The 23707-nt window shown below is 37.6% G+C and overlaps 1 protein-coding gene and 1 pseudogene across 2 annotated transcripts; one reads left to right on the forward strand and one right to left on the reverse strand.

The window, feature by feature from the left end:
* The first annotated feature begins 1625 nt into the window (after positions 1–1625).
* On the forward strand, positions 1626–22581 carry LOC115518363 (serine/threonine kinase receptor associated protein). Of its 2 annotated transcripts, none has more exons than XM_030321823.2 (10): positions 1626–2048; positions 2758–2893; positions 9424–9505; positions 10308–10380; positions 14119–14215; positions 14811–14948; positions 17161–17297; positions 19839–19988; positions 20659–20724; positions 21475–22581. In XM_030321823.2, exons 1-10 carry the CDS (start codon positions 1937–1939, stop codon positions 21534–21536), a joined length of 1053 nt encoding a protein of 350 aa, XP_030177683.1. In that variant the 5' UTR covers positions 1626–1936; the 3' UTR covers positions 21537–22581. The 2 variants fall into 2 exon arrangements, with proteins under 2 accessions (XP_030177683.1, XP_030177684.1); XM_030321824.2 differs by having other exon boundaries at positions 1629–2048; positions 20662–20724; positions 21475–22052.
* On the reverse strand, positions 17869–17994 carry LOC115519629 (annotated as a pseudogene).
* Positions 22582–23707: the final 1126 nt, after the last annotated feature.

Below are 23707 nucleotides of genomic sequence, written 5' to 3' on the forward strand. Positions count from 1 at the left end.
TTTTTAAAAACACATTTTTCCATTTCCTTTTTTTAAAATTGAAGTATGGCTGACATACAATGTTATATTAGCTTCAGGTGTACAACATAGTGATATGACAATTCTATACATTATGCAATGCTCACCACCATAAGGGTAGTACCATCTGTCATTATATAAAGTTGTATACATTCTTTAGAGACAGGTAGTTATCAGTTATATACTTATCTACACTCCATGAGCAACTAGTGGATATATACTAATATTTTACTGACTAGTTGCTTTGAGTTGTGTCTTTCATTTACCGCCATCAGTAATAGTTATTTAAGCAGTAAACAATCATTTGTTGAGCATCCACTAAATGCCACTCACTCTTCCAGTACTATAGTACAAAGATGACAAAGCCATAACCATTGCCATTAAAAGAAGCTCATAATTTAAGTGTGTGGAGTCTGTGTGTGTTGGACCGCAGAGGGAGTAAAACCAAAGATAATGAAAAACATATAGAGTAAGTCTGTACTGTAAATGAGTGAACAAAATGCTAAGAAAATAGAATGGGAAAGTACTTCAAGTCTCCATTCAAGACTTGAATCTTGAATAAGCGATACACGCTTATTACCAAAAAAAAAAAATGGAGAAGGAAACATTCAGTCATTTGTGCTGATTTATTGGTATGTGCTAAAATATTATGGTCTTGGGGATAAAGTACTGAAAGAGCCACAAAAATCTGTCTTCCCTTTACAGTCTATATTAAAAGGAAAGAAACTTGCTCCAGGAAGGACGTTTCCTGCTTACAAAAGTTTTGTATCAACAGTTCTGATTGTTTTACAGAGCAGCGATACCCCTGCCCGAAGTGGGCTGCCTGTAGGAAAATAATACCCGAGTTTCTATTTATAGTTTTTAGCTTCTTCTGGTATTTACGTTTTTGCCTAATTGCAATGTACATGTATGTAATACGCACATCATCTCCCTAATGGGAGTGCAGATTCAAATTTTACTTTGGTGAGTATTTCATCAAAGTTTGGGGACCATTGCACTAGTGTCCCTCGACGTCCTCAAAAGAGAAAGTAATATAAATTTAATTGTATTTAAAACCACAAAACACTCGTATCTAAATCGCTAACACTACTGGAATTTTTAGGAGTGCCTGGAGAAACCACGTTTCTTAAGGGCCTTACTTGTAGACAATCCCAGAGGAGCTGCCTATGTAGTTGTTCAGTAAGAACTGAAAAAAAAAAAAAAAATCCTAGACGAAGTTTGCTGGTTTGGGGCGCTGCTGGGAACAACTCTGTTTTTCTGTTCAGATAACAAGCACGGTCCAGCCAGTTGGATTGCTTGGCGCATAATCCACAAGGGCCGCCAGGTCCAGGTTCCGAGAAGGGCAGTCACAGCTTTCGCACTCAGCAAACTCCGCCCAGGGACAAGACCGGTTTCGGCTGGTCAAAGCTGGGAACTGGAGATGCCAAGGCAAAGTCTAGAGCTTCTCTAGGCGCCGTACGTGGCCGGTGCGGGACCAGGGTCATGTGGCCAACGTGTGCTGATCTAGCGCCTGCGCACTGCTGTCCTATTAGCTCTTCACCGGGCAAACTTGCCTTCTTGCTAGATCGTCACTTCCGACGGACGCTTGACGTCATTGGTATCGTCACTTCCTGCCGGTACCGGTGTGGACCGTGCGGGTCTGCCGCGGGTTCTCCGGTTTTCCCCCTCCCCTACTTTCCTCCCTCCCTCCCTTTCCCTCCCTTGCCGCTGTCGGTCGCCCGTCGCAGACGCCCTGGCCCATCCCCAAACCCTTTCCTGACCTCGCTGCTACCCGATTGGCCTCTTTTTCCTGTTTCTCGGCCCATCCCCAGTCCCCAGTGTCAGGGCGGGGGCCTTGAGCCAGAGGCTCTGCGGCAGAGGAAAGAAAAGAGCAGACGACCCTCGGCTCCGCAGCCGGATCGCTCGGTTCGCCGCCGCCATGGCAATGAGGCAGACTCCGCTCACCTGCTCGGGCCACACGCGGCCTGTGGTTGATTTGGCCTTCAGTGGCATCACGCCCTATGGCTATTTCTTAATCAGCGCTTGCAAAGGTGAGCAGGGCCCCTGGATCCAGATCCCTGACGGCTAGGACTGGCTCCAAAGGTATTCCCCAGTGCCGAAGGGTGATCTCAGCCTTTGAGATTGAGGCCAACATGGTCTGATGGGGAAAATAGGGATTCGTAGTTGGAGCCAAGAGAGGCTTTTCTGATCCTCTGGTGAGGCCAAGTATTGCCCTCCCCCCGTCTGGGCCTCTCATTTTACTTTTATTGCTATTTCTGGAGCATCCGGACTGTACGCTTGCGTAGGCGCCCCGGCCATTAAATACTGTAAATAATCTTTCAAGGATTTGGGGCAAGAAGAAACTAGGCCAGGCTAAGTAATACCTTTCGTTATTTTACAGAGACTTGTCATTCCTGTTATTATTTCATTGGACATTCCTTTGTGGTATTAGTCCCGTTCTTCAATTGGAAACTGAGATTTAGGTTAAGACGTTTCTCCAAAATAAGACTGAAATCTGCATTATTTTGACATAGATCAGTATTCTTCCTACCGAATTACAGACGCTTCAGTGAGCATGTCTGGCTCAGCTCTTCAGTTAATTTAGTTCTGGACGTTTCATAGTGACCTCAGTGAATGAGAATAGTTAAACAATAAAAGCAGTGTTCCACTTTGTTATTGAACACAATCACTTTATGTTCGAGTCTTAGATTTTAAGTAATCTGAACTTCGAAATAACATGCTTTTTTAAATGTGTTTTAGACGGGAAGCCTATGCTACGTCAGGGAGATACAGGAGACTGGATTGGAACATTTTTGGGTCATAAGGGTGCTGTTTGGGGTGCCACATTGAATAAGGATGCCACCAAAGCAGCTACAGCAGCTGCGGATTTCACTGCGTAAGTATAGCCGAAACAGCCAGTTTTGGAGATCTCCGTGGATTGTGTTAATGGAAGTACTCAAAACTTCAACCTCAGTTATTCATAAAACTCTGACTCAGTGCCTATCAGATAGAGCACATGATGTTTGATCTCACTAAACCTCTAGTCCTTTCTGCTTCTTTCTCTTCAGTGGTTCTCACCAATTTTCAGAGACTTTAAATGACTTATTGTCTATGTCTGGATTAGGACCCAGGAACCTGCATTGTTAACAAGCACTTTAGATAACGAGTCTTGGGGGGTCGTGCTTACAAACGCTGCACTACATGTGCTTTCTGAGTGATATTGCACACTTCTGTGGCTTCCTAGTGCTGATGGCCTGGATTTTTAGCCCCATCTCATTCTCTGTTTTTCTTAACTGGCTTTACACATATTTAAAACTTCCAAACTCCATTGCTTTTTATTTTCTAAGTTTTTTAAGGTTGAAATTTAAATCATTCTTGATTTCTTCCTTACGTCCACATTATCATCGTTTTTTTTTTAATTTTTTTTTTAACGTTTATTTTTTTTTATTTTAAATTTTTTTTTTCAACGTTTATTTATTTTTGGGACAGAGAGAGACAGAGCATGAACGGGGGAGGGGCAGAGAGAGAGGGAGACACAGAATCGGAAACAGGCTCCAGGCTCCGAGCCATCAGCCCAGAGCCTGACGCGGGGCTTGAACTCACGGACCGCGAGATCGTGACCTGGCTGAAGTTGGACGCTTAACCGACTGCGCCACCCAGGTGCCCCACGTTTATTTATTTTTGAGACAGAGAGAGACAGAGCATGAATGGGGGAGGGTCAGAGAGAGGGAGACACAGAATCTGAAACAGGCTCCAGGCTCTGAGCTGTCAGCATAGAGCCCGACCCGGGGCTCAAACTCACAGACCGCGAGATCGTGACCTGAGCCGAAGTTGGCTGCTTAACCGACTGAGCCACCCAGGCGCTCCTCATCATTGTTGATTCTATAGCAGCATATCTCCTGGCTATGATGTTTTTATGCCCCTACCACTAGTAGCTTTCTTTTTATCTTCCATAATATTCCTAAAAACAGATTTCATCATGTCACTTCTCTAATGATCTTCCTTCTTCCCTCTGCAGTTTCGGTGGTTTGTGACCTTGCATGTACCCAAGGGAACTTTAAATTATTCAGATGTATGTGTCTGGGAAATTCTGATTTAATTGATCTGGAGATGAGGCCCCCACATCCCCCAACATCAGTTTTTTGTTTTTTTTTTCCTTAAAGTTCTACTAAGTGGTTCTGATGTCCAGCCTTAGAACCACTGGCCTAAAGGTTAAATTTCAGTTGTTGCCAGCTTACACTTTGGCCTCATCTTGGTTTATCTACCTCTCTGGCACTGCATACCATATGCCTTGTGGTCTAGTTACACTAAACTTACTGTCGCCAAAATACATCTTACCTATTTTGGTTTTGGCCTTTGCATATGTTAGAGTGACTTGTAAAGACCCACTTTCCCCTTCTGGGCACTTTCATTTTTTTATATAGTCTTGGTATTCTAGTTTCTGATTGTGTTTATGACTTAACAGACACTTAAATGTGTAAACTGATGAAGGCAATGTCAAGAGCAATTGTATGGTAGTAGACTTTGTTACACTCAACTCTGGAGAGTAAAAGTAGTCTCCTTCCTTCCTTCCTTCCTTCCTTCCTTCCTTCCTTCCTTCCTTCATCTCTCGTAATTCTATGTTAGGAGTATTTATAAAAAATAAAGACATTGTAGTAGTAGATATGTGACTATGCCTTTGCTGAAACGTGTAGATTTCTATGGCACAGAATGAATTCTACTGTATGTAAAATTAAATAAATTAGTTTTTAAAACAAGGTGAGGGCGATAATAGTGCCTATCCGGGATTAAATTTGAGATGGTGAGAGCAGTAACAAAAGTTATAAATGTCAGCCTGAACTTTTGTCTGTACTTCAATGAATAGATTTCGATTACGTCTTTATGTGTAACTGTTACAAGGCTTTGTGCTGTGCCTTGTTGTGATTGTGTGTAATCCTGATAAAATAAGGCGCTGTTGATTTTATATAAATCCTGTAATGTCAACAGCTTCAGGTCAAATGTTACTGTAGATGTGAGCGTGCATACTTGTAACATGTCCTTCCCATTCACCTTTTTTTATTTGGTAAAAGTGATTCTCAGAAGACTTCTGGAGTGCAATCAGGTGAAAGTGCCCATTCATTCCTTCTTGGGCTCACACTGTTCCCAGTATTAAAACTTCTGGCACTTTTATAGCACATAATTGATTTATGTGTTGTTGCTTCTTAAAGTCAGGGGTCATGTCTTATATTTTTTATATCCCCTGGCTTGTTCAGTACTTAGTATTTGTTGCATAAATAACTTGAGGAAGTTTTCTAAAGTAGACAGTAAAGAATGGGTTAATCACAGATCTTGGTTTTGCTTCTGTAATACTTCTGTCTGATTGCCAAGAGGTTAGCTTTTTTTTTTTTCCGCTTCAACTCCTCCAGAGTTTTTTGCTCAGTCTAGTAGGAACATTGTCATTGGGAATGAAAGTCATTGATTTTATAACAGAGGTAGAAACTGAGGTTTTCAACTCTAGTAGACTTCAGACATTTGGGATGTGGATATTAAAAATGTCATTGTTGAAACTAGCTCCCAGTCTGCTGTAATAAGTGAATAGTTAATAAAGTTGTATTTTAAACATAATTAAGTTTTGAGGCTCCTGGCTGGCTTAGTCGGTTGGGCGTCTGCTCTTGGTTTCAGCTAAGGTCATGATCTTAGGGTTGTGGGAGCATGGAGCCTACTTGAGATTCTCTCTCTCTTTCTTTCTCTCTCTCTCTCTCTCTCTCTCTCTCTCTCTCTCTCTTCCCCCCCTTCTCTCTCTCTACTTCTCTCCCTCTCTCTCACTCTCCTACCCTCCCTCCCTCGCATCCTCCTGCCCCTCCCCCCTCACGCAAGCTTGCACAGTCTCTCTCTCTCTCAAATTAAAAAAATACAATGAAGTTTTAAGTGGAACAAGATGTTAGACACTGCAAACATTAGCATTAAACAAGCTTTTGAATTGCAATTCTGAAAGGATACATTTTTGTTAACCTCAGTTCTGGGCCCTGTCAGTGTTAATTAGTGAGCAAAATGTTTTGTCACCTCCTGCTTCATGGGCTTGCTCTGATCTTTAAGAGACTTGTGCAAAAAGTTGTCGGGAAGGATGCCTGTCTCTGTAAAATCTGTGAAGAGCCTTCGTTTGTGCATTTGATCAAATTATAATACCAGTCCTTGGGAAGATAAAGAGCTAGATAGAAATTACTGTTCATGCGATAACGCCTCTGAAATGGAGAGCGAAAAAGGCGTGAAAAAATATGGCACTTTAAATACTTAGTCTTGGAAAGAGTAGTCAGGATTTTATCTTGCTGCCAGAGGAACAATTATCTTTATTTAGGTCACTTATAGAGCATTAATAACCCAAATCACACATTTGAGGACGTGTCTGCGGATAGGTATTCAGTGTTGTTTTTGTGCTTAACATTTCAAGTCTCAATGTCTGTGTTTACAAGTAGCATGAAAAGTATGAACCGGATTCTGTAATTGAATCCTGCTTCCGGCATTTAGTAGTTCTGTGACCTTGGGAATTTATTTAACCTCTTTTTTCTCAGTATCGTCATCTTAGATGAGAATAGTAATAATGCTTGTCTCCTATGTCAGTTGTGAATATTAAATGAGTTAAAATGTTTCTAATATTTAGAACATTGCCTAAAATTGAATGAGTATGTAAGTGTTGCATGTGTAAGGTAGCAGTGATAGCTACCATTCCCACTAGACCAAAATCATATGTACAATTTTGGAACTTCTTTGGCTAAAGCCATGAAATTACTTGGTTTTGTGCAAGAGGGTTGAATAGATTTAAATATTAAATGCTTTTGGTTTTGTTCCCCCCCCCCCCCTTAAGGCTTTTAGGTGCCATGATAGAGTGGGAAAGATATAAGCATTCGCTTTGGTGAGGGCTGAGTTCATGGGCTAGCCATGCTGTGTATTTCCAGTTTGATCATGGGTTGCTTCTTAAAACTTTGGCTTTCGTATCTGTAAGATGGGTGTAAGACCACATGGTTTTTGGGAGGATTAGAGAGATCTTTCTCCATTTACATCCTTGGAGTTTAGCACAGCGCCTGTTGCCTAGTAGATGCTTCAATAAATAGTAGTTGAGTCTTACCCCTTACTTGTTCAGTGTCTGTCTTGGAGGAGTAGGAGCCTTGTGTATAATCTCTTAATGATTTGCATGGGACTTGCTGTTACGGAACTTGATCCAGCTAAAGAATAGCTTCCCCCACTTACCTGATTAATCATAGTTGGTATAAATAATTTTTGGGAAGCACTCACCCTTCCTATGTTTCTCATAAAATTCATTAATGTCATGTGTATCTAGAGGTGTATTTTGTTCTTGTGGAGAAAATGTATTCAGCAGAGCTGGTCTGTGGGTCAGTTTGGAATGCTATCTTGAGATAATTCGGGCAATTGAGTCAGGTGATAAGTACACTATTTCCTGAAACTCCATCCTCTTTATATCTTTTAATTCATGAAGCTAATGTAAGCTTTACTTCCCGTGATCCTCTTCTTAGCATCTCCACTTTCCTCTTAAAATCATTTGGAGAGGGTGCCTAAAGTGGAGAAGGTTACTGTGCTCTGTTCCAGAGGGTGATTAAATGGATCTGGAGTTAGGCCCAGAAATCCATAGGTAAACAGTGTATGGTCAGTTTTCTCGCTTGTAAAAGACAATAGAAAGATGGATTTTTCTCTGAATAAAGTTGCCAATACATTGAAGGTGGAATTATCTCCTTTTTGATGACTTGGTCATGTTGAGATAGCTGGGCAGTTTTTTCCACCTAAAATAACTTAATGTTTTTTGTTGTTAAATTTTAAGCAACCCCTCTTTTGAGACTTATGGTAAGTCGTTCCAAGGGTAAGAAAAGTATTGAATAGATAACATTATCATATGCACGAAACAGGGGATGTAAGGTGAATCCGTAGTTGAGGGAGATGACGGGTACTTCATGAGTTGTGCAGAAAGTAAACGCTGCATGATTAACTGATGAAAGGGTATTGTTTTAATGATCCTTCACTGCCTTCATTTGAGCCCCTCAGCCAGCTAGTTAATATCAGTTTCATGTCTGGTGATTGAAAAATACATTAGAAAACATTTAGGTTATTCTAGATTATTTTTAGGGCTATAAACCCTTTTTAGGATTGTTACTGTGAATAATGGAAATATGCCAAAGTTAGTAGACGTGATTATTAGAACACACTGTCAGAAGGTGTCATCTTCAATTTTAGTAGTGTTTCTAAATAGGATGGAAAAGACTATAGGTATGTTGGCACCCTGGATGCTGCTGCTTTGGTCGTGCTTCCCCCACACCCTCCACTCTGCCCCCCACTGTATATGGTTCCCTTTATTTTTAAAAATAAATGTCAGTTACATTAAAATGAAAATCTTTATGGAGCATAGTTTGTTCACTCTTAACAGTTCTTTTCCCAGTAAGCAAGGTTTTCTTGTTTATCTTTCAATAATCACTTCTGATAGAAAATGAGTTTTTTTCTTCTGTAAGCTTTTTTATTTGGGGGACTTCTTTTTTTTTAATTTTTTTTTTAACATTTATTTATTTTTGAGACAGAGAGAGACAGAGCATGAACGGGGGAGGGGCAGAGAGAGAGGGAGACACAGAATTGGAAGCAGGCTCCAGGCTCTGAGCCATCAGCCCAGAGCCCGACGCGGGGCTTGAACCCATGGACCGTGAGATCGTGACCTGAGCTGAAGTTGGACGCTTAACCAACTGAGCCACCCAGGCGCCCCGTGGAACCTCTTATAGTGTGCATACATACATATATATTTGTATAGACACACAACCACACATATATTTTGGGTTGGAGTGGGTCAGGGAAACAGGCAGTTGAGAGATTAAAAATCCTGTTTTAGCATTATATAATCAAAGGCTGATACTTTGGGGGAAGTTAATTGGACTAGAATTTGAGAATTTAAGAGTCAACTTTGAGGAAGAGAGAATATTTTCTTCTCTACTGTCTTGATATAAAATTTTATGTGGCCTTTTCATTCTTCTGCAAATTTTTTCTAGGATTTTTTGTTTTTCACTTGTTTGTTTTGCATGTAAGTGAGACTAGTGACTAGAGAAACAAATTGGAAAGATGAAACTTAAAATCGGTTAAAATGTTTTGTAGTCTTGCTAAAAGGATATTATGGCTGTAGGCTAAAGGTAAGGATGGGTTGGTTCATGGATATCACTTACTTAAATTTGTAGATCTTTTTCATTGTCAAAATTAGGTTCGCTACATGGCTTCTACAGGTATATTTTTCTTTAGAATCATTTAAAATATGTAATCAAATGAACTCTTAACAGTGAGGGATACTAAAGATAATGAGAGATACGTAATACATTTATATAACATTTCATGTATCTAACTTACTTGGTAATCATCAAAATTATCATTATATTTCTCTTCTAATTTCACTCTTTTTACTTTTAGCAAAGTGTGGGATGCTGTCTCAGGAGATGAATTGATGACGCTGGCTCATAAACACATTGTCAAGACTGTGGATTTTACGCAGGTATCAGAAAATAGAATTTATTTTAGGGAGTGAAATTGCTGTTACTATAGGATGTAGTGACGGTTGTATACTTGATTGGTTTGTATATTTGGGGTGATATTAGGTGTATATTGCCTTATATTTGATAATATAATTGCATATTACGCTATAGAGATTTATTTATTTATTTGGTTAATCCTGAGATACCCTGGAACTCTTGGCTGAGTTCTCCATCGGTAGCAACAAATATCTAAAATGTGCCAATAATGTTTCCTAACTACTTTCAGAAGGGAGAGGATAAAGTTGAGATCACCAAAGAAGTGTTTCTTAGTGGGGAGGGGAGCAGGATCAAGGCAGATGGAGAAGATTCATGTGGTAGGTGATGTAATACATTTGAACTGGAGAAGCTTAAAGGGTTTTACGAAATTTAGGCAATTACGAAAAGGATAAATGTTCTATGGTATCTTCTCAGAATTGGTACGTTTTACGTCTCTTTATGATGCCTGCGAACTTTATTTATTTCAAGGTTATTTATTTTTGAGAGAGAGCGTGAGCAGGGGAGGGGCAGAGGAGAGGGAGACACAGGATCCAAAGCACGCTCCAGGCTCTGAGCTGTCAGCACGGAGCCCGATGTGGGGCTCAATTTTATGAACCCTGAGATTGTGACCTGAGCTGAAGTCAAATGTTCAACCAACTGAGCCACCCAGGCGCCCCTGATGTCGGTGAACTTTATTTAGATTTTAGTTGATGTTGAAGAAGTTTCAGAAAGATATAGCTGTTAAAGTGGCTAATCTGTTAACATTTTCCTTGTGTGTGTTTTCAGGATAGTAATTACTTATTAACCGGGGGACAGGATAAACTGTTACGCATATATGATTTGAACAAACCTGAAGCAGGTAAGCATAATTTATACCTGTATTATATTTTGTTTTAATTTAAATAAGTCTTCCTGATTAAAAAGAATCATGTTCAGTGCTCAAATTTGGAAGTTAAAGATAGTCACAAAGAAAAAAATGAAAACATAATTCATAATCCAGTATTAATCATTGTTAATATCTTTAGTTTCTGGTTCATATTCTTCCAGGTTTTTTTTTTCTATGCAAATATCTTTTTTATAATGTCCATTTATTTGCTACATTGTACTTGTATCTTTTTCTTACAACCTAAAATCTTATTTTGCTAAATTTTTATCATATTAAGTTTAAAAAGATGCGTAGCATTGTTACTACCTTTTGGTAAGAATGAGTGGTTATCTGTAGAAGGTAAGAAGGGTGCGAGTTCTTAGTGTGTACATATATTCAGATTTTTGAACCATGTGAATGTATTAGTTAATAGGATTTTTAAATTTTTTTTTGAATTTAAAAAAATTTTAAAAATTGCAATTCACAATTTTTTCATGTTTTGAAATATTCTATCCACTGTTTTTAATGACTATATCATTTTCATCCTATGGATAAGTGGATTAAAAAATCTCTTAACTATGTGACCTGTTTGGGCTACTTACAGATTTTAAATATCATAAGTAGTGTTATGCTTGAGGTGCCTGGGCCGTTTAGTTGGCTGGGCATCCAACTTTGGCTCAGGTCATGATCTCACCGTCTGTGAGTGTGAGCCCTGCGTCGGGCTCTGTGCCAAAAGCTTGGAGCCTGGAGCCTGCTTCAGATTCTGTGTCTCCCTCTCTCTCTGCCCCTTCCCTGCTCGTGCTCTGTTTCTCTCTCACTCTCAAAAATGAGATAAAAACATTAAAAAAATCTTTTTATAAGTAGTGTTATGCTTAACATCCTTTTAATTGCAAATATTTCCGCAATTATTTCTGTAGAATAACTACATAGGAATAGAATTGTTGGGACAAAAAGGAGGTATACTTGGAAACTGTTGGTAGGAATTACTAAAGTGTGTTCTACAGAAGTGTAAAAAATATATCTATAGTTAACCTGTTCTAGCAAACACTGATAACTAACTGTATCTTTCTCAATTCAATAGAAGAAAAATGTTTCTGTGGTATTAATGTAAACTTGAAAAAAATTATTCATGAGATTAAATAACTATTGAGTGCCATTTTAATGTATTTGTTGGTGAATAGCCTGTTCATACTTTTTGCCAATTTATCTGTTGTGGTGTTCATCTTTTTTTATTGGTTTTTTTTTTTTTTTTTAATTTTTTTTTTTAACGTTTATTTATTTTTGAGACAGAGAGAGACAGAGCATGAACGGGGGAGGGTCAGAGAGAGGGAGACACAGAATCTGAAACAGGCTCCAGGCTCTGAGCAGTCAGCACAGAGCCCGACGCGGGGCTCGAACTCACATACCGCGAGATCGTGACCTGAGCCGAAGTCGGACGCTCAACCGACTGAGCCACCCAGGCGCCCCTTTTTATTGGTTTTAAGGTTCTTTATTGTATTCTAATTTGTTGCTTGCTTTTACATTTTTTAAAAAAGTTAATTTATTTTGAGAGAGAGAGAGAGAGAGAGAGGGAGAGAATTCCAGGTAGGTTCTGCACTGTCAGTGTAGTAGAGCCCATTGTGGGGCTGGAACTCAGCAAACCATGAAATCATGATCTGAATCAAAGTAGGAAACTTAACAGACTAAGGCACCCAGGTGCCCCTTAAATTTTATTAGTTAAGGTTTATGGTATAGGGGTGTCTGGGTGGCTCAGTTAGTTGAGATTTTGGCTCAGGTCATGATCCCAGGGTTGTGGAATCAAGCCCTGCATCAGGCTCCATGCTGAGTGTGGAGCCTATTTGAGATTCTCTCTTTCCCTCTACCCCTCTCCCCTGCTCATGCATGCATGCTCTCTCTCTTTTCCTCTCTCTCTCTCTGTCTCTCAAATAAATAGGTTTATGGTATACACATTGTAAAGTTTTTGGTGGTAAAATTTATCATTTCCCTAATGAATTCTCTATTGCATAGAAATTGTAAAAGATACCTTTTCTTTTCTGGTACAGATATTCATTTTGTAGTAGTCTATTTTGTAGTAGTTTAATGCTTTTCTAGCCACATTATATGTATTTCAAAAGCTATCAGGGGCGCCTGGGTGGCGCAGTCGGTTAAGCGTCTGACTTCAGCCAGGTCACGATCTCGCGGTCCGTGGGTTCGAGCCCCGCGTCGGGCTCTGGGCTGATGGCTCAGAGCCTGGAGCCTGTTTCCGATTCTGTGTCTCCCTCTCTCTCTGCCCCTCCCCTGTTCATGCTCTGTCTCTCTCTGTCCCAAAAATAATTAAAAAAAATAAAATAAAGTATTAAAAAAATTTTTTTAAAAAACAAAAGCTATGAAATTATGATGAACAAGATTTTGTTTTATATAAGTTGGTATCTTAAATTTTGTATCATGGGTATTTATTATTCATAAATCTGTGAACTTCCGAAGTTTGTGTGAAAGTCAAAGCTACATTGGATATTAAGTAATTATTCTCAAGATACTCTCTTTCCTAAAAGCATTTTTAAGGTGACCAAACAGACTACATTTATAGGTGATTCTTCATTAGCATCTGGAAGTATTTCTCTTCATTCTCTTTGATAACTTGAAGCCAAAACATAGCAAAGTACTTGGACCTCTTATAATCAGCATGTCTATCTGACCCTGCGAGGTAGTTCAGGCCTTTGGTGGATATTTTTCATCTTTTACCTTTCTCCAAGCTGATTTTTGAAAGTGGTTCTTGCACTGTACTGGCAATAGAAATTAACTGAAGTTTTACTGTATGTCAGACACCGGGTTAGAAGCTTCAGATGAATATTCTCATTTGGTCCTTATACTCAAATTATGAGGTACAGTAACTGTCGTTATCCCATCATACAGATGAAGAAATGAAAGGGTTAAGTAACCTTTACTTCGACAGATTAAGTAACTTGCCCCAAATCAAAGTAGTGTTGACTAGCTTTGCCTCCAGCATGTTTTTGTCCAAAGATAACACTGAGTAGTTTTGTTTTTGTTTTTGTTTTTGTTTTGTTGTTGTTTTTTAATCTTTTGAAGGGAAAGTCTCCCAATGGAGACAGGTTCCTATTTTTTGGGTGCTTTGCTCTCAGTGTAGAAATATTCTTGGGAGGGGCACATGGGTGGCTCAGGTCATGATCTCATGGTTCCTGAGTTCAAACTCTTGCATCAGGCTCTGCACTGACAGTGTGGAGCCTGCTTGGGATTCTCTCTCTCCCTCTCTCTCAAAATAAATAAAGTTAAAAAAAAATATTCTTGGGAAATGCCGCATTGCTTTTTATTCTCCTTTTCTTCTGTCAGCCTCTATTTCCCTCTTTTTTCCTGTTAGTTACTACCAACAGTGACTTGGATGAAGGTCCCAGTGTTAGTGATGATGTTTGATTAGCTTCTTTTATTTCATTGTGGTACAGTAATGGTAATGCTTTTGGAAGCAGAAAGTAGCCTGGAGGGAGTGATATATTCAGTCCCAAGTGAGGATAAATAACAGCATAGTTCTTGGGTTCTTTGTTATGCGAATAAGTTTTCCATCCAGTGCAGAAAAACTAAATGTATTCTTTTATAAACAGTAACTTCGCATTGTGTTGGGCTTTGAAAAGTTGGCAGTCTTACTTAAAATTTATTTTTTCTTTTCTTTTTACATATTGTTTCAATGTTGCTCAGTTAAGAAAATGAAATATTAACAATTTTAAATTGTTTTATCTTAAGAACCTAAGGAAATCAGTGGTCACACTTCTGGTATTAAAAAAGCTTTATGGTGCAGTGAGGATAAACAGATTCTTTCAGCTGATGATAAAACTGTCCGGTAAGTAATTTTTCTTTAATAATTTAAACCTTAAGCTGTGCATAGATGACATTTTTCTGGAGCTGTCTGTTTACTATTATAAACCTAGAGCAGAATCCACAAGACACTTAATTAAAACTACTGATATCTTTATAAGCACCTACTCTTAACCTGAGTCAGTGGACAGGCTGGGTGTAGGGAGTCCATGAAAGTCCTGAAATTCTATACACAATTCTTTGTGCTGATTGTTTTCTCCCGTAGTAATATATAATAGCTGTCATCATATTCACAAATACAGAGTATAAGAACCATTATTTAGAGTGACACTAGAATGGCAAAATTAAGGTTTATATGTCTTAACAGTGTAATTTTGCTAAATGGCTTGGGAGGTATGTGTAAGTGTTAAAGTTGACCTCACCAACCAGATACCAAGTAATTTATCATTGTATAGGAAACCAAACATTCTCTGTATCATCTATAATTTGTGAATTGGAATGAAGGTTGTTGTACCACAATTGTGATTATTCTCTCATTGATTAATCTGTAGGTATAATTGGGAATTACGCACTTTTCTTAAATGAGTAAATACCACTGTTTTCCTCTTCCTTTTTTGCAGCCTTTGGGATCATGCTACTATGACAGAAGTGAAGTCTCTAAATTTTAATATGTCTGTTAGCAGTATGGAATATATTCCTGAGGGAGAGATCTTGGTAATAACTTATGGACGATCTATTGCTTTTCATAGTGCAGTAAGGTATGTCCAAGAAATACCTTAATTTTTCTTTCTTTTCTTTTCTGTCTTTTTTTTTTTTTTTTTTGGTAACTTAAAAATTAGAAGGCAAATGTGAAAGGTATTTAACTCTTTACAAAACAAATCTTAGCCTATACTACATAATATAGGAGGAAATATTTCCATACCATTAACAATATGTTTTTTAACAATTTGGAATATTGATGAATTAATCATATTAATTTCCAGATATTTAGGACATTGGTAAAATTTAACAACTTTTAAATGATAATTTTCTTAAAAGGATTGCTAGACTGGTGCTATAATTAACATTCATTACTGTATAAAACCACTGTGATCTTGATTCTCTTATTAATTTTCCCTTTAAAATTTTAGAGAAACTGTTTTTTTTTTTCTCTGAAGTTTGTGTAGACCTAGTGATGTTTTCCAAAAACAGACCTCTTTTTTTTGTGACCATAAATATGGTTAATACCTCTGTTGTAAATTTGGGAAATAGAAAAAAAAATTTACCCACAGTTCTTCAACTATAGATGCCAGAATGTTAATGGTAGTTTTATTTTCTGTTTTAGTCTTTTATAACATTATATGTGTGTGTTCATGTGGGCATTTTTCTTTAGTTACTAGGGTCCTATGAGTGTAATTCAGATTTTTTATTTTAAATTATTCTTAGCTATTAAAAATTGTTTGAAAATATTTTTGGTAGATGTATTACAAAATAGGTGTTAATCATGTGTCAGTTTCCCTGTTTTAACGCTGCAGTGATTTATGGTACATCTCTGATATTTCCTTGTAAGAGAAACCTGAGTATTTCCTTATATGAATTAGCAGTTCAAAGGGTAGGAAAGTTCTTTGTAGGGGAGGCTGGGTGGCTCAGTCAGTTAAGTGTCCAACTCAATTTCAGCTCAGGTCCTAATCTCTTGGTTTGAGTTCAAGCCCCATATTTGGGCTCTGTACTGACAGCACAAAACCTGCTTGGGATTCTCTTTCTCTTTCTCTGTCTTTGCTCCTACCTGCTTGTTCTCTTTCCCAAAATAAATAAATAAAAACTTTGATAAGTAAGTAAATAAATAAAGTTCTTTGCATACATGATTTCTGTAAAGATTATACCACATTATGCTCCAACCAGCAGTCTTTTACCTTTTGTCAGAAGGGCCGCTTGCACAGTTGAGCTTTACTGAAGGGCAAAAGGAAAGAGGAGGTAGTAAAAACGGAGAAAAGCAGTTAAGAATGTAAAGGAGTTCATGCACCCACAGTGAAGTGGTAGTAATAGAATGCAATTGCCCGGAGCCATTAATTTGTATGACTGTGTTCATTGGTCCCTTGTGGATTTAGGCAGCACATAGCCCTGCTTAGATCAGCACCTCGGATCCTGTCTCAGTGGCAGAGGTTTGCTGGCCTACTGAACGTTCTACCATTCAAGGCAGAAGGTTGCTCTTCAGTGATCCTGCACCAGTCATGACTAACTTGAATTTCTGTATGTAGTGTGTGATGATGGGAATAGGGTGGTGGCATTTCGGAGCAGGAATGCTCTTGATGTTTTATGTTGGAGCCTTTCAGGACTTTTAGAATTAGACTGGAAAAGAGCCGATGTCCAAACTCATTGATACTCAGGTGAAGCTGTTGTTGTGCATTGATTTTTATTATATAGCTGTAGTTTTAAATTTGGTTATTCTTTTAAAGCTTGATATTAAAAACTGAGCCATCTTTAGCAGTTTTATATTTTTATGGCACTGAAGGTTTTTTGTTGTTGCAGAAGCTCATACATTTTCAGCAATTGAGAATAATGTACAAATAATCCATTATGTTAATTACTTACTGTAAAACCTTTTTCTGTTTACAAAGATAATGCATGGTTATCATGGAAAAATCAAACAATATAGAATTACATTTTGTTCAGTGTAAAAATCCAAATAGATTAGCCATGCTGTTTTAATTAGCTAACAGTCATTTCCAAGAAGGCATTCGCTGTCCAAAGTGCCTTGTATTTCTGGTATGAGCTCCTCTTGGGCATAGTATCTTTCTGAACTTTTTTTGCTAATATTATTTACAGGTTTGTTGTTTTTTTTTTTTAACATCTCTTTATGTTTGACTAAATGAAGATGTAATTATTCCTTGTGTTTCAGAAATTAGGAACAGTTTAAAAGAAACTGAATTATTTTTTGGTATTATTATGCAGTATTCAACGTTTATAAATATTATTTAAATTATTTTCCAGTTTGGACCCAATTAAATCCTTTGAAGCTCCTGCAACCATCAATTCTGCATCTCTTCATCCTGAGAAAGAATTTCTTGTTGCAGGTGGTGAAGACTTTAAACTTTATAAGTATGATTATAATAGTGGAGAAGAATTAGGTGAGTTGTCCTTTTTTTCTTCCCTTAAAATGATGTGTTTACATTTGTCAAATGCTAGGTTTTAGTAATTAACACCTCAGTTAGCAAATTTTATGGCTAACTAAAGCTTGCTATTTCCAAGCGAAAAAATAAAGGACTTTTTTCCATTTTTGGTAGAAGTATTTGTAGAACTACAAACAAAGTATACTGAACTCTCAATTTTACCTTTTCCTTTTAACCTAAGTTCATTGTATTCTGATATTCTATACAGTAGTGCAGTATATTTATCTGAGGATACAACAAGGCAGTCTTATATCAAAATTCCGTTAAGCAGCTGTAAGGGTATTTGTTCTTTGTGAAGTATAGTGCTAGTATGTAGCCCGTCTACCTGGCTCCTCTGTTTTGCCAGCTTAAGAATCTCTAAGCTTTGTAGAGAATGGGGGGAGGGGGAACAGCTGTGACCTATTATAGGGATACCTTTGGGATCTGAATTGGAGGAGATTTTGGGGTTTTTTTTGGAGTCTGACTTTTGCTTCCATTTTCATAATAATATTCCTTAGTAAAGGAGGGGGAGGGACATGTAAAGTTAATTTGAAGTTGACATACATCCTAACTTTACATTTATCTAGGTTTAATAATCATTTATCTAGGTTTACATTTATTAAACTGATAAGAACAGATACTACACTTGGTCTTAGCCAAAAGGCTGAGAAGTGATCTAGGTTTACATTTATGTAGGTGTTTCATAATCATTGCTCTCAGTATCTACTTTTAGCCTTCCCAAAATAGTTTTTGCTTTTTGAACTAGTATGTTTAGTTTTTATAATTCCTTTTTCCATAAGCTGCTACTTTATTTCTTCTAACTCTCCTGCTTTACCACCCAATGATATTAAGCTTGTTAGAATTATACATGAAGGCAAAAGACAACTTTATGTTTTGTTTCTTTGGGAAAGCTAATGGATTTGGGTTGGATAAATGGAAGTTTGGTGAAGGGACCATATAATTGCTTATGGTTCACTCTTTATTATTTGAGTATAAATGACTTTTAAATAAGAGATTCTTTTATTCTTAAAGTAATCTCTACACTCAAAGTGGGGCTTGAATTTATTACCCCAAGATCGTGAGTCATGTGCTCTACCAACTGAGCCAGCCAGATGCCCCAACTAAGATTCTTTTTTTCATTATCTTTATTTAATGTCAGTTTCCAAGGTTTCAGAATGTTTTGGCCATGTATTTTATTCTTTTTGAAAAAGAAGTAAATTATTTGCCTGAGATCTGAGGTCACAGTTAGTGAACTCTGGACCTTTGACCCAGCTATTCTCATTACAAACCTCTCATATTCTTTCTACTCTCATGAAAACTTTTCTCTTGTGATAATACTCTCATGATATTCTCTGGTTGGACAGACATGGGGGAAGATGAGGGTTCTTGACTTGAATGGATGGAGACAGAACAGGAGCATTGGTCTGATAAAGACTTTGAAAACTAATAAGATGATTAGCATTTAGAAAGTAGATGAGAAAAGTTCATAAATAAGGATATGATTTAAACATAACAGCGCCACTACTGATCTGTACACTTTCTCATTAAATTCCACAGATTAAAATATTTAAGGATCAGCATTGAGCTTGTATCTTAATGTTCTGTGTGACAGAATGAATAGTAGAATCCCAATAGTCTGGTAGGAAATTAAGAGGCAACGTGTATAAAAGAGCTCCATCTGGTGGCTCTCCGTAGTCATAATAGGAATTGGTTTCCTGGTAAATAGGCAGTGAGTTTAGGATGTGGAAATTGGGATTGAACTGAGACTTTAGACCTGTTTTCCGTAGAATTTACTCCCTTCCTTCATCCTTATTGGCACATGAAGCCTCATTTTTTTTTTTTTTTTTTTTGAGGGATAATATGAAACCGTAATGTGTGCTAAAATTCGAAGCGGGTAATTTTACCGAGAAATGGTAGACATTATGTATCACTTTGTGAGAAGAATCACTTTGATTTTTGAAAAATGTTTTTTTTAATTTATTTTAGAGGGAGAGAGAGAGTGGGAGTGGGGAAGGGTCAGAGAGAGAGGGAGACACAGAATCTGAAGCAGGCTCCAGGCTCTGCTCTGTCAGCACAGAGCCTGACGCAGGGCTCGAACTCACAAACCATGAGATCATGACCTGAGCTGAAGTCAGATGCTTAACTGACTGAGCCACCCAGGTGCCCTTCATTTTTTTTTTATTATGTTTATTTATTTTTGAGAGAGAGAGACAGAGACAGAGCATGACCAGGGAAGGGGCAGAGAGAGGGGGAGACACAGAATCTGAAACAGGCCCCAGGCTCCGAGCTGTCAGTACAGAGCTCAGACTTATGAACCATGAGATCATGACTTGAGCTGACGTTGGACGTTTAACCAACTGAGTCAACCAGGCGACCCAGAATCACTTCGGTTTTTTTAGTGAGGTTTAGCTCTTTGAATTTTGCATCTTCCCAATAATAAACGACAGTATTTTCTTTAGTGTATCAATACTTAGCCACTATTTAAGTCTTAAATTATCTAATAGCCCTTCTCTTTTTCAGAATCCTACAAAGGACACTTTGGTCCTATTCACTGTGTGAGATTTAGTCCTGATGGAGAACTTTATGCCAGTGGTTCTGAAGATGGAACATTGAGACTATGGCAGACTGTGGTAGGAAAAACATACGGCCTTTGGAAATGTGTGCTTCCTGGTAAGAATTTGTATTCAAAGTTATCAAGTTTATGGGGCCCCTGGCTGGCTCACTTGGTGGAGCATGTGAATCTTAATCTAGGGGTTGGAAGTTGAAGCCCTGTGTTGGTAGAATTTACTTTAAAAAGCCCACAAAGTTATCAAGTTAAACTTCATAATTTTGTGTCATTTTTCATCACTAGTTTTATTTCTATGTTTCTGTCGCCTATAGATTTTAAATTCTATAATATGGTTGAAGCAGAGAAGCCCATGATTATAAATTGGCTACTGTGTTATTTGGTTAAATTTTTTTGTTGTGTTTTTTGTTCTTTTGTTTGTTTTTACACTTGATCATTTGGTGAATGGAATGAACCTAATTCAAATTTTGCTAGAGGGCAGTATAAAGAATTTATAAGTAAATGTATTTAATCTCTGAATGGTATTACTCACAGATCCTTATTAATAAGGTAGACATGTTTTTAATAAAAATACTTAGTTATTGATCCCAAAATAGTTGTAGTATGAACTTAATAGTGAACTTTGAGGAGACACATAATATTTTAGAATTTTAATTATTAAGAAAGAGGTTCCTATGTTGTAGCTCGTTGCTTAGAATAATGTGTACTCTTCTTTAAATATTGGAAGTTATTGGAAGTTATTCACATAATCATGAGGTGCTTTTCTTTCCATAGAAGAAGATAGCGGTGAGCTGGCAAAGCCAAAGATCAGTTTTCCAGAGACAACAGAAGAGGAGCTAGGTAAATACTGATGAATGAACTTTCGTTGAGTCCTGGGGGATGTAAATTAAAGGGTTAGATGAGTTTTATTGATTGACAAAGGACACTTATTAAATATGGACATACTTAAGTAATGGAAAGTTTATTATATGTATGTAATTTTATACACATGTTCATAAAACAAATATTTAAGTATCTATAGCATAGTGGTGGGCATGAAGATGTAGTGTGGATTCGAGGTGGTTACTCTTATAGTGGAGTCTAACTTACGAGGCAGTTGCTAAAATAAAAATACAAGCTGTTGCAGTTGTACTTGTTTTGTAACATTTATTCAGGACATGCTACTTCCCAAGTGCTGCTTCCCAAATGTAGAATTACAGATTGGAAGGTATACTGATCATAAAGTATTGTTTGATTTTGAATAAATAAAGGAGGCGGCCAGGTCTTCCAAAGATAAGACTTTAATTCAGTGTTTACTCAATAGTTGGAGTCACTGAAAGTGTAGCCCAGCAGAGGGTCCCCTGGGAAGTTAAGTTACAGTGTAGGAGTGTAATGGGTGAAATACATGAACTCTTTCTTCATTGCATTTTCAGTGACATGAGTCTAGTCATTAATGGTTTGTGCCCTTGTTCTCTTTTGCCTCGCCTCACCAGCGCACTTACCAAAAAAATTTTCATTCCTTTATTACACAGAAATGTGGTTAACACAGAAATTTTCTTTATTAAGTTGACTAATGTGGGGTGTTTTTCATTGTTATTTTTTTCATTGCAGAAGAAATTGCTTCAGAGAACTCAGATTCCATCTATAGTTCAACTCCTGAAGTTAAGGCCTGAGCATTGGGCATATGCTGCAGATAATGTACAACTTATGGACTAAAACAAGCAAGCAGAGAAAAGCATCAGCCTCCCGGAGTTACTCTCTGCTTAAGGCAAACATGAGCAGTAAATTATGGGGAATATGACTTAGCTCCAGTGCTGGAACTAACTTGGTGTTTGTTACCTGTACATGAAAACGCAAGAGTATCACATGAAGGCAGGTGGAAGTAGGCTCTTGTGGTATGATGGCCTGTTGTCTTTTTAATGAGTATGTGCAAGCCAACATCCAATTTCTCTTATTATAATTAGATTTCTTGTAGCCGTTTATGTTATTATGGAGAAGAAAAATATATTGGCCTATTTTTCTGAAGTTTCCCTTAAAAGCAGAAAGCCTTTTTTTTTTCCTTTTGCTTTAGTTGTAAAGAAGAGGGAATTCATGATAAAGTAACTGGTTTGATTTCTCTTTCATTGTACACTGCTTCTGAACATCTAATTGTTTTAGTTGTCTAAATAAAATGCCTCTAAACAAAACAATGTTTGTTTCTTGGGAGATTTGAGTTTATAAATGGAAGTTGCCAGAAAGCTTTTCTACATCATAACTATATCAAAAAGACAATGTGGTTAAAGAATTTGTAGTAAACATGTTGTTTCCTGAATTTGAAATTCAATTATTTGTACTAAATTTTTAAAATTTCCATGTTTTTTGCTGGGTTTACATTTACCTTCCTTCTTCCTCCTTTGGATGGAAATGCTTGACTTGCTTTTTAAAAGAAATTCAGAATAATGACTTATTTAAATGATATATGCTAGTTATAAGAAAAAAAATAGTAAATCAAAATTGGCAGAAAGCAGGAAAATCACTTAAAATCTCACCATCCCCCCAAAATCTGTTAAAATTTACTGAGCGTTAATGCGCATTTGTGTACCTATATGTGTATATACAGATAGCAAATATTTTATAAACGTGGGATAATTGTACACCTGCAATGTTTATTTTACTTTAAGTTCAGATGGCATTCAAAAAGCCTTTTTACCAACCTTATAATAAAATGGGTCAACTGGATTTAGACTTGTACTTATTTTTTTAAATATGAGGAGTCTGTTAAACCAGTAATTTGGAAAATACTTTAGACCAATGAATAACATCACTGCCAATTGCTTTTTCTCTCCGTATTCATCTTGTGAATGACCCTTGATAACTTTCCTTAAATAACCAACCAGAGAATACGTTTGGGGGGATTTGTGGTATTCAGAGGAAAGCCCTGTAGGCCATGACAGCCTCTGAAGGCCAAGAGAGGCATGGCACGGGGAGAGCCGCTGATAATCTCCACGGTCTCAGGATGGTGGTTTTGTGACCGCTTGTTCCGGGCCTGCTTCTCCACTCAGCTGCAGCAATATTATCAATGTACCGTGGGTTGCTTAGACTCTAGTCAGAGTCCGACTTACCTTAAATAAGTTGAGATTTATAGGTGTCAGATTGGAATCATGAAATTTATGAGTCAAGGGGATTTCTTCTTATGGGTTAGAAAAATCTAAAGACAATAACACAGATACATGCTTCCACATCATTGGGTGGCATATAGCTTGGAATCTATAAAAGTTGTTTCGAGCTAAGTTTGTAAGTTGAAGGATTTCAGGCGTGAAGTTCTGTCATACCATGCCTTATAATTCTTTTGTAACTAGGCTATTCATGTTGGTCAGGTTTCTGGTTGACCGTGTTGAATAAAGGGTCAAGTTCTTAAGCTTTTAGCATGTTTTTATATACTGGTTACTCAGGTAAGTCATTTAAGTTGTCAGCTTTTGCCAGATTAATGTTGCTTTTGATAGCTACTTTTGTTTTTACTTTCTTTTTCTGTATTTTTAAAGAGGTTTTTAAATTTATTTTAAAAAATGTTTTTAATGTTTATTTTTGAGAGAGACAAAGTGTGAGCCAGGGAGGGGCAGAGAGAGAGGGAGACACAGAATCAGAAGCAGGCTCCAGGCTCTGAGCTGTCAGCACAGAACCCGATGAGGGCTGAACTCATGGACCATGAGATCATGACCTGAGCTGAAGTCAGATGCTCAACTGACTGAGCCACCCAGGTGCCCCAGAGTTTTTAAAAATTTTGAGTCATCTCTATACCTAATGTGAGGCTCAAACCTACAACCCCGAGATCAAGAGTGTCATGTTCCACCAACTGAGCCAGCCA

The sequence above is a fragment of the Lynx canadensis genome, chromosome B4 (assembly GCF_007474595.2).
Source record: "Lynx canadensis isolate LIC74 chromosome B4, mLynCan4.pri.v2, whole genome shotgun sequence".
NCBI classification, from domain to species: Eukaryota; Metazoa; Chordata; class Mammalia; order Carnivora; family Felidae; genus Lynx; species Lynx canadensis.

Excerpts from the sequence above, each read along its gene's own strand:
- LOC115518363 (XM_030321823.2), top strand. The coding sequence starts at position 1,937 with ATGGCAATGAGGCAGACTCCGCTCACCTGCTCGGGCCACACGCGGCCT. Across the intron at positions 2,049-2,757 it reads CTTAATCAGCGCTTGCAAAG|ACGGGAAGCCTATGCTACGT; the intron begins GTGAGCAGGGCC and ends AATGTGTTTTAG. Across the intron at positions 14,949-17,160 it reads GCTTTTCATAGTGCAGTAAG|TTTGGACCCAATTAAATCCT; the intron begins GTATGTCCAAGA and ends ATTATTTTCCAG.